At 45.9% G+C, this 11,687-nt stretch overlaps 1 protein-coding gene across 1 annotated transcript in view; it reads right to left on the reverse strand.

Annotated features, from left to right (window-relative positions):
• The window catches only part of LOC132816430 (LON peptidase N-terminal domain and RING finger protein 2-like), a 39,086-nt gene extending 32,483 nt beyond the window's left edge, over nt 1–6,603 (reverse strand). Inside the window, exon 1 of the mRNA XM_060826006.1 lies at nt 5,202–6,603. Within this exon, the coding sequence (XP_060681989.1) occupies nt 5,202–5,889 (688 nt within the window). The 5' untranslated portion in view covers nt 5,890–6,603. The remainder of the gene's footprint in view (nt 1–5,201) is intronic.
• Between the last annotated feature and the right edge of the window lie 5,084 nt (nt 6,604–11,687).

Here is an 11,687-nt window from a genome sequence, read left to right on the forward strand (position 1 = left end):
TCTGTTCCACTACACTCCTTTAGGCTCCACCATTCACTATGAAACTCCTAACTTGATTTGACTTTCCAAAATGCAAGACCTCACACTTACCTGCGTTAAACTTCATTTGCCATTTCTCAGCCCACTTTCCTAGTTGATCAAGGTCCTGCTGCAATTTCCGATAATGCTCCTCACTGTCCACAATACTGCCTATTTTGTTGTCATCTGCAAACTTAGCAATCGTATCTTGTACATTCACATCCAAATCATTAATACAGACATCAAACTGTAATGGGGCCAGCACTGACCCAAGTACACCATCATCACAGACCTCCAGTCCAACAAGCATCCTTTCACTATTACCCACTACTTCCTACCATCAAGCCAAATTGTGATCCAATTTGCCAGCTCCCCCTGGCTTCCATGCAATTTAACCTTCTAGAGCAGACTATCATGTGGAAGCTTATCAAAAACCTTAGTGAAATCCACGTAGACTACTCCTACTGCCCTGTCCTCAATCTTCCTGGTCACTTCATCAAGGAACTCTAACAAATTTGTAAGGCATAATCTCCCATGCGCAAAGCCATACTGACTACTCTCAATCAAAACCCGTTTTTTCCAAATGCATGCATATCTTACTCAAGAAGATTCTGAGGAATAAGCTGACTGATCGACAGTTCCCAGATTTTTCTCTGCAGCCCTTCTAGAATAAGGGCACAACATTCACTACCATCCAGTCTTCTGGGATCTCACCCAGGGCTAACTAAGATGCAAAAATATCAGCCAGACCCCTGCAATTTCTTCTCTAGGTCTTGCGTAATGACATAAGACTTCCTCATACTTCTACTCATTCCATAATCCATGCTCTTTCAGGTCTCCCTCCACAGTTATGCACTTCAAGTACTCAACTATTTTTCAACGCATCGGAAAAAAGTTTGGGGCTCCTAGGTAAAATAAAACAAGATCAGGGAATGACTCAACAGGGCATATTTTTCAAAAAAAAGTGTCCAGTTCTGGTCACCCAGTTATAGAAAGGATATTATCAAGTGGAGTGTTTAGAAGACATTTACCAGGATGTTGCTGGGTATGGATGTTTGAGTTATAAAGAGAGGCTACAAAGGCTGGAACTTTTTCCTCTGGAGTGTGGGAGGTTAAGAGGCAACCTTATGTTTTATAAACCAATGAAAAGTATAGACAGAGTTAATGGTAGTTGCCATTTTCCTTGCATGGGGGATTTCAAAAAAAAAGGGGGGGGGGAGAAACATTTTTAAGATGAGAGGAGAGAGATTTAAGAAAGACATGGGGGCAGTATTTTTGAAACACAGAGGGTAGAAAGTGTGTGGAATGAACTTCCTATGGAAGTGTGGAAGTGGGTTCAATTACAACATATAAAAGATATTTGGATAGGTACACAAATAGGTGTGGAGGGACATGGGTCAGGAGCAGGCAGGTGGGACTAGTTTAGATTAGGATTATATTTGGCATGGACTGGTTAGACTGAAGGGTCAGTTTCTGTGCTGTATGACATTTGGTTCAATAGTACATTTGCCACTGACTCAAGTGGTTTTTGGCTTACCTGTACATGCCTCATGTGCATAGAAGATATAGAGATAAGTAACTTGGTCATTGGTAACTTCTAAACAGTTACTATAAATGGCACTAAATTCACAGACTGATTTTCATCTTTTCCAAAGATTAACAGAGCATGTTTGGCTGCCAAGTTGAAATTTCACATTTCACAACCCTCATCTTCCCACAAGTCTCTGGAGAAAAGCTCTTTGTTTCATATTTGAAACCCCAAACAATCTTGGCTTCACTGACCATCATGTAGCCTCTATTTAGAGGACAATCCACAAAAAGCAGATATAAATAAAATAAAATTAGACTTCATAGAAATACACACAAACTCTGAAACAAAACAGGTTCTGTTGAAAGAGGAGAAATTGGACAGGGGCTGATGTGCCCTGATGTTCAAGCTTAGATGTCACATGGAAGAGAAAAAGATTGGGTGTTACATGAAAGTTAAACATTAGCTTGGTAAAGGTCATTCAATTAAGTAACATGGTCTTTCAGCCTTATTAAATTCTGCCAAGTCATTCACCTTACACCTAAAGAGAAGTCATAGAGTCAAATGTACAGCACGGAACAAACCCTTCGGTCCAACCAGTCCATGCCGACCAGATATCCCAACCCAATTTGGTCCCACTTGGCCCATATCCTTCTAAACCTTTCCTATTCATATACCCATCTAGACAACTTTTAAAATGTTGCAACTGCACCAGCCTCCACCACTTCCTCTGGCAGCGAACAAAAATATCTCTCCCCCAGAAAAGTATGACAGTCAGTGAAAAAAACTCAGTGAAACAGATTGAATTCACTTTCACATTAAACTGTTTACTTCCGCAAGTAAACTGAGTTAAGACTCACATTAGATATAACTGAATAGTATAACAGGCTCAAGGAACTGACTGACATTTCCAGTCCCTCTGATTTCATAATGTGCAAAACTTTACCACAGAGTCCTAGAGATATACAGCATAAAAACAGATCCTTCGGTCCAACTCGTCCGTGACAACCAAACATCCTGAATAAGTCACTTGCCAGCATTTGGCCCATATCCCACCAAACCCTTCCTAGACATATACCCATCTAGGTGCCTTTTAAATGTTGTAATAGTATCAGCTCCACCACTTCCTCTGAGCTCATTCCATATATACACCATTCTTTGCATGAACAAGTTGCCCCTTAGGTCCCTTCTAAAATCATTCCCCTCTCACCCTAAGCCTATGCCCTCTTGTTTTGGACTCTCCTAGCCATGCCCTCATGATTTTATAAACCTCTACAAGGTCACCCTCAGCCTCTGATGGTCCAGGGAAAATAGCATCAGTTTATTCAGCCTCTACCTATAGCTCAAACCCTCCAACCCTGGCAACATCCTTGCAAGTCTTTCTTAACCATTTTAAGTTTCACAGCATCCTTCCTATAGCAAGGAGACCAGAATTAAAGACAGTAGTCCAAAAGTGGCCTAACCAATATCTTGCATAGCTGCAACATGTCCTCCAAACTCCTAAACAATCGGTGTTGGTATAACCCGATACTTCCATTCTGGTCTGATTTCACTTTATAAGAAAAATTGCGCAATAGCCACACCATTTAAACTGATGGAGCCGGAATCACATTATAGCCAATGCAGGTAAGGAAAGATTACATTCTACAAATAATGGTATAAACTCTTCAATCGCATTAAAGTGAATTCGCATTGAAGAAACATGCATTATAGCACAACCGACTGTACTCTATGTACTGTCCAATAAAGGCAAGTGTACCAATTACCTTCTTCCCTATCCTGTCTACCTATCCTATAATTTTCAAGAAATTATAAATCTGCAGTACAAGATCACCTGGCTCAGCAACACTTCCCATGACCTTACCATTAAGGGTACAATTATTTACTCTACCAAAATGTGGCACTTCATACGTATTTGGATTACACACCATCTGTCACTCCCCATCCCATCAGATCAATGTCCTGTTGTACTCTGAGGCAACCTTCTTTGTTGTCATGGCACGGTGGCACAGTGGTTAGCACTGCTGCCTCACAGCGCCAGCGACCTGGGTTCAATTCCCGACTCAGGCGACTGACTGTGTGGAGTTTGCACGTTCTCCCCTTGTCTGCGTGGGTTTCCTCCGGGTGCTCCGGTTTCCTCCCACAGTCCAAAGATGTGCAGGTCAGGTGAATTGGCCATGCTAAATTGCCCGTAGTGCTAGATAAGGGGTAAATGTAGGGGTATGGGTGGGTTGCGCTTCAGCGGGTCGGTATGGACTTGTTGGGCCGAAGGGCCTGTTTCCATACTGTAAGTAATCTAATCTAATACTACCAGTTAATTAAATAAATCTAATAAAAGAAACAATTAAAATAATGCACACTGCAAAATTATCTTTCAACATGGATTAATTATTTGGCTCAACATTAGCTCTCAGGGAGCAAGAACTGAAAAAATGGGAACAAAGTTATAATTTCGTGTAGCTGCTTTTGTTGCTGAAGCACTGCATTTAGTAGTATAAAGAGTTGTGCAGCCACAAGAAATTAAGTTATACGTTTATTTTTCAGATCTTATACGTACCAATGAGTTTCCCCTCTCTGGCTTATTATGAGAACTTTTTTTTCAGCTGCCTAGGCCTCACACTGGAATATTTTCCCAAAACCTTCGTGAACTTCCTTTAAGAAAAAAATCTATCCCTGACCACGTTTTTGGACACCCGCCCGAACAGCTCCTTATGTGGCTCAGTGTCAAAGTTTGTTGCACAACGCTCCTGCGAAGGGATGTGTGGACAACTAAATGCTGCAAGTTTGAAATTAAATAACAGCAGATAAACACAAGCTGCGTTGTTACATTTTTAGCCAGTTATGTAAGTGAAAGCAGAAATAGGTCACTCGGGTTTCGATTGACGGACTCCAGTCCCATCAAAAACAAACCACTGCCGACCTCCCCACAGCAACAGGAGGCCGCTTCACCCCCTCCCCCGAACACACTCAGTATTAAAGACAATAGTCTAAAAGTGGCCTAACCAATATCTTGCATAGCTGCCCCCACCACCCCCCTCCCTTCCCCCCGGTACAGGAGCCGGGCCCCCTCCTCGCTGCCCCCACCACCCCCCTCCGTTCCCCCACCACCCCCCTCCCTTCCCCCCGGTACAGGAGCCGGGCCCCCTCCTCGCTGCCCCCACCACCCCCCTCCCTTCCCCCCGGTACAGGAGCCGGGCCCCCTCCTCGCTGCCCCCACCACCCCCCTCCGTTCCCCCACCACCCCCCTCCCTTCCCCCCGGTACAGGAGCCGGGCCCCCTCCTCGCTGCCCCCACCACCCCCCTCCCTTCCCCCCGGTACAGGAGCCGGGCCCCCTCCTCGCTGCCCCCACCACCCCCCTCCCTTCCCCCACCACCCCCCTGCCTTCCCCCCGGTACAGGAGCCGGGCCCCCTCCTCGCTGCCCCCACCACCCCCCTCCCTTCCCCCACCACCCCCCTGCCTTCCCCCCGGTACAGGAGCCGGGCCCCCTCCTCGCTGCCCCCACCACCCCCCTCCCTTCCCCCCGGTACAGGAGCCGGGCCCCCTCCTCGCTGCCCCCACCCCCCCCTTCCCCCCGGTACAGGAGCCGGGCCCCCTCCTCTCTCCCCCACCCCACCCCCGGTACAGTAGCCGGGCCCGGGCCCCGCGGCCCTTACCCAGAGACAGCGCCTGTTCACACAGGCCCAGGGCCGCTGTGTAATCCCCGTGCTCGGCCAGAGTGGCGGCCTCCAGCTGCAGCCGCCGGGCGCGGCACTCCAACGGGAACCACTTTTCCAACAAGTTACACAGAATCACAGTGAGGCCGAGGTGTGCTCTGGGCTTGGCCGGGGAGGGGGAGGAGGAGGAAGCGGCCCCGGCCGGCGACCGCGGACACACTTTACACTCGGTCACCGTCTCCTCCTCCACGCATCTCCGGCAGAAAGTGTGGCCGCACGGCAGCGACACGGGCTCGAAGAGCAGCTCCAGGCAGATCCGGCAGCTCAGAGGCTCCGAGGCCGCGGCTTCCTCCTCCTTCTCCTGCCCGGGGCCTCCGTGCCGCAGCCGGCCGGCAGCCTGCGGCAGCGCCTCTTTCAGGCGGACGTTGGCGGCGATGCAGTCCAGCAGGTCGCTCAGCTCCTCGGCTCGGAGCCGCTCCAGCTCCGCGGCGCTGCGGTAGGCCTCGAAGGCCTCGGCGAAGCGGCCGCAGCGGGTCAGGGCGCCGGCCTTGCTCAGGTAGAGGGCCCGCTGGGGGCCTAGTTCCAGCAGCTGGCACTCGTAAATATCAGCCGCCAGCTCGTAGTTCATCGCCCGGAAAGCCTCGTCCGCCAGTTCCAGCATCTCGGTCCGAGCGGCCGGAGCCTCCATGCGGCCAGGGCCGGGCCGGGCCCAGCCACCAGACAGGGGCTAGAACCGGGAGTCGAGGGCCCGAGTGGTGGTGGCTGCTGCAGCCAGGGCTTGGTGCTTGTCAGTCCGGTTGGTCGGTCTCCGCCTCCCTCAGCCAGTCAGTGCGGCCTCCTTGCTCCCGCCTCTCAGGACATTATATAACCTGAGCCAGGCGAGCAGCTGTTGGATAAAACACAGGGAGCTGACCGCCCCGGCCACGGCTGCAGCTTCAACATCACCACATTTACTCATGACAGAGGGAAAACAAATGATTCACTTGGACACCGTCCCGCCAAAAGATCAGAAGAAAACGATCAGATGAGTGATATTCCCCTCTCAGGTAAAATGATTGGAAATGGGAATTCAGGCCGAAATTGTTGGAAATGAGAATGGCAGCTGCCTATTCCATCAGCTCGCCCTCGGTTTGTCCCCGCTGTCAGCAACCGTGCAGCCCCGGCTCCTCCTTTCAAACCAGCACAATAAATAACCCGTAATAATAAACCCGCAACGAGACAAAATAAAGCCACGTACTTTACATCGGTGCTGCAGATGTCGCGAATCTGAAATTAAAAGCAGAAAAGCCTTGAAATACTCAGCAGATGCAGACTGGCGAGCTAGTGAAACAGGGACTGGAGTTTCCCATATTTTGACTTAATGTGAAATCCAGATCGGCTGATACAACCGCAGAAAATGTTGGAGGAACTCAAGAGGACTGGCAGCATCTGTGGACAGAGAAAACAGAGCGGTCGGACCTGCTGAGTTTCTCCAAAATTTTCTGTTCTCGTTTCAGATTTTCAGCATTCGCAATATTTTTTGCTTTTATTATTGTGAAGTCTCATGGAGGATATCCGTCTGACACTTTTCTCACGCAATTCGCGTCGTTTAGGCATTGGGAAAACGCTGCCCAAGGTTTCAGTTCATGAATATTCATCAACGTTGTCCATAAATCCAGCCACATGAATTCTGCAGTCCCAACATGAAAATTTGTTCTATCTTGTACAAATAGAAATAGGATGGTTGATCACTTGGTAATTGGTGCTTTTCAGAGCCAATGGAAATCCTAAGATCTAATGGAATGTGGAGTCGATTTTAATTTAACTTGATGTCATAGAGTCATAGAGATGTACAGCATGGAAACAGACCCTTTGGTCCGACCCATCCATGCCAACCAGATATCCCAACCCAATCTAGTCCCACCTGCCAGCACCTGGCCCATATCCCTCCAAACCCTTCCTATTCATTTAACATCCAAATGCCTCTTAAATGTTGCAATTGTACCAGCAACCACCACTTCCTCTGGCAGCTCATTTCATACAAGTACTACCCTCTGTGTGAAAATGTTGCCCCTTAGGTCTCTTTTACATCTTTCCCCTCTCACCCTAAATCTATGCCCTCTAGTTCTGGAATCCCTGACCCCAGGGAAAAGACTTTGTCTATTTATCCTATCCATGCCCCTCATATTTATGTAAACCTGTATAAGGTCACCCCTCAGCCTCCGACGCTCCGGGGAAAACAGCTCCAGCCTGTTCAGCCTCTCCCTGTAGCTCAAATCCTCCAACTCAGACAACATCCTTGTAAATCTTTTCTGAACCCTTTCAAGTTTCACAACATCTTTCCGATAGGAAGGAGACCAGAATTGCACACAGTATTCCAACAGTGGCCTAACCAATGTCCTGTACAGCCGCAACATGACCTCCCAACTCCTGTACTCAATACTCTGACCAATAAAGGAAAGCATACCAAATGCCTTCTTTATTATCCTATCTACCTGCGACTCCACTTTCAAGGAGCTATGAACCCTGCACTCCAAGGTCTCTTTGTTCAGCAACACTCCCTAGGACCTTACCATTAAGTGTATAAGTCCTGCTAAGATTTGCTTTCCCAAAATACAGCAGCTCGCATCTATGTGCAATTGACCTAAAATTGTTAGTTGAATGGAATAAATCGCTAAGCTGTTGAAGTCGTTCTTATTAAGCATTTCAAGTGTGAAACCAGAGCAGGCAGTGCTTCGAACCCTGAATTACTTGTTTGTCAGAGATGACCGCTTGTGCAATTAAGTGTCCCTAATTACTTGTACTCAAGTTCAAAACTGCAAGACATTTCATCACTTTCTACAAGAGTTGGAAAGGTTCCTGGAATGTACATCTGACGATATGATCACACCGTCAGCAAAGAACATCATTGAGAAAGGGAAATTGGGTTTGCAAGTGGAGAAACCAAAGGGACTCTGACATAACAGCAGTTATAAAAACATTTCTTAAAAGAAAATTGGGATCTAATGTTATTGATTCAAAATGTCAAATGAATTAGAGTAGAAGAGAGGGGTGATAGCAGTATTAATCAAAATACCACATCAATGGTAGTATTAAATGGTGAGAAATATGAATGTATTTGGTGTGAGTTAATTAATAAGGAACCCTCTGTGCTGGAAATATAAATATACCACCTAATTGCAATGAGGTAGAAAAAATGATGGAGGTTAAATTAAAGAAAATGTGGAATGAACATGAACCATAACTATCTAGAAAGATTGAAGAAAAAGATGCTAGTTTCTACAATTGGACATTTTATTATATGACAGTTATTCAGTTGGCTGCCTCAGCTCTTTGGATTAGATGGGCTAGACACTCATTCTGAGCATAGATCTGGCCATGGTCTTCAGATAAAGTGACCACTCAATAATATAATTGGATGCCACAATGCCTAATAGGATAAGCACCAATTTGCATCAAGCTCTGTTATGAAAACCTGTTTGCAGTTGGGATAAAGGTTTGACAGATCAGGGATTCTAAATATGGTGGTAGTTCCCCTATCTACTAGCAAGGAATCTAGTGTTCAAGTCCCACCTACTCATGAGGGAAAATAGCATCTCTGAACAAGTTGATTAGAAAATATCTAAAATTTTGATGGGCCAAATTCAAGTCCAACCTTTCTGAGATGTGTATTAACATTTATTTTAAGTGTCAAGCAACACTAATGACTGACAAAGAGAGTTTAACACTTCCTCTTAACATCCAAATGCATTAGTATTTCTTAAGCTCCCACCATCAACATCCTGAAGATCACCATTCACCAGAAACACAACAGTTCTGGCTACATGAATGCAAGAGCTATGAAACAAAGCAGGATATTGAGTATTCTGTAGCAAGTGAGATGGAGAATGGGAAAAATTTCTGTCTGTAAACAGCTGCTCCTTTTTTGAGGTATTTTAGCTGTTTGAGGTGATTTCCTCGAATTCCAGGAGCAGCAATTACTGTTTTATTTGCTTTTGCATTGTTTTGGAACTTTTGGAGGAAAAAAAAGCCAAATCAACAGCACTTTTAAAAGTATGAAGAACAGACAAAGGAAGCACATGGTGAGGTCAGTACAGGAGAGAGAGAGAAAGAAAGAAACCCACATTGCTAACTGACAGAGTTAGCCATTACTGCCTTTGCTGTTGAATTCATGTATCGTTGGTCATCGAGTCCGTCTGGGAAAATTAAAAAACAGTGAACTTCACAACTGATCTCGGAGGAACCTGTCTGGGAGCGGCCACAGCACAGAAGCAGATAAGTGGATTTTAAGCACAGCCTTACATTAAGTTTACAGCAGTGTCATAGAGATGTACAGCATGGAAACAGACGCTTCAGTTCAACCCGTCAATGCCAACCAGATATCCCAACCCAATCTAGAACCACCTGCCAGCACCTGGCCCATATCCCTCCAAACCCTTCCTATTCACATACCCAGGAGAAAGTGAGGACTGCAGATGCTGGAGATCTGAGCTGAAAATGTGTTGCTGGAAAGGCGCAGCAGGTCAGACAGCATCCAAGGAGCAAGAGAGTCGAAGTTTTGGGCATGAGTCCTTCTTCAGGAATGAGGAAAGTGTGTGGACACACTTACCTCATTCCTGAAGAAGGGCTCATGCCCGAAACGTCGACTCTCCTGCTCCTTGGATGCTGCCTGACCTGCTGCGCTTTTCCAGCAACATATTTTCAGCTCTATTCATATACCCATCCAAATGCCTCTTCAATGTTGCAATTGTACTAGCCTCCACCACTTCCTCTGGCAACTCATTCCAATTACATACCGCCCTCTGTGTGAAAAAGTTGCCCCTTAGGTTTCTTTTATATCTTTCCCCTCTCACCCGAAACCTATGCCCTCTAGTTCTAGACTCCCCGACCCCAGGGAAAAGATTTTGTCTATTTACTCTTTCCGTGCCCCTCATGATTTTGTAAACCTCTATAAAGTCACCCCTCAGCCTCCAATGCTCCAGGGAAAACAGCCCTGTCTGTTTAGTTTCTCCCTGTAGCTCAAATCTTCCAACCCTGGCAACATCCTTGTAAATCATTTCTGAACCCTTTCAAATTTCACAACATCTTTCCGATAGGAAGGAGACCAGAATTGCACGCAGTATTCCAACAGTGGCCTAACCAATGTCCTGTGCAGCCACAACATGACCTCCCAACTCCTGTACCCAATACTCTGACCAATAAAAAAAGCACACCAAACGCTTTGTTCACTATCATCCAACTGCGACTCCACTTTCAAGGAGCTATAAACCTGCACTCCAAGATCTCTTTGTTTAGCAACACTCCCTAGAACCTTACCATTATGTGCATAGGTCCTGCTAAGATTTGCTTTACCAAAATGCAGCACCTCGCAGTTATCTGAATTAAACTCCATCTGCCACTTCTCAGCCATTGGCCCATCTGGTCAATATCCTGTTGTAATCTGAGGTAACCTTCTTCGCTGTCCACTACACCTCCAATTTTGGTGTCATCCGCAAACTTACTAACTGTACCTCTTATGCTCACATCCAAACATTTATGTAAATGGCAAAATGTAGTGGATCCAGCACTTATCCCTAATCAGTCCTTGCCTTTCCAAATACATGTACAGCCTGTCCCTCAGGATTCCCTCCAACAACTTGCCCACCACTGACGTCTGGCTCACTAGTCGAAAGTTCCTCTGCTTGTCATTACCACCTTTCTGAAACAGTAGCACCATGTTAGCCAACCTCCAGTCTTCTGGTACCTCACTTGTGACTATCGATGATACAAACATCTCTGCAAAAAGCCCAGCAATCACTTCTCTAGCTTCCCATAGAGTTCTAGGGTACACCTGATCAGGTCCTGGGGATTTATCCACCTCTGTGTGTTTCAAGACATCCAGTACTTCCTCCTCTGTAATATGGACATTTTGCAAGGTGTCTCCATCTATTTCCCTACAGTCTATATCTTACAGATCCTTTTCCACACTAAATAATGATGCAAAATTCTCATCCTCCATCTTGGATTACCTAAAGTGAGTAGAGTGGATTCTTTCTTGATTATATGTTTTATTGAGCCATGTCTCTTGATTAAGCTTAAAATATAAGCCATAAGTGTTAATTTAACCTGGAGCAGTGTTTTGTAGGGGAATAAGACAGTGCTATTTTCTTGGTCTGTAGATTGAAAGAAGCAAAAATGCCCTTAGTGGAGTGATATGCTCTTCTTGTAAGATATGGGAGTTTAGGGAGAGTTTATGGGTTACTGAGATTATATCTCTAATAAATGCCATTGGTTGTGAATCTATCAGATTGAATGGATCGGTTGGAGAGGTAGTTAGAAGCAATGAGGAATTTACAAGAGCAAGAGGATGTGATGGATGGCAGTTATAGGAAGGGGAGAAGTCTCAGATACAGTCACATAGTTGGGTTAACTCCAGAAAAGGTAAGAGAAGTAGGCAGGTAGTGCAAGAGTCTTCTGTGGCTATCCTCATTTCAAACAAGTATGCTGTTTTGGAAAATGTAATAGATT

Source organism: Hemiscyllium ocellatum, chromosome 6 (genome assembly GCF_020745735.1).
Source record: "Hemiscyllium ocellatum isolate sHemOce1 chromosome 6, sHemOce1.pat.X.cur, whole genome shotgun sequence".
In the NCBI taxonomy this organism is placed as follows: domain Eukaryota; kingdom Metazoa; phylum Chordata; class Chondrichthyes; order Orectolobiformes; family Hemiscylliidae; genus Hemiscyllium; species Hemiscyllium ocellatum.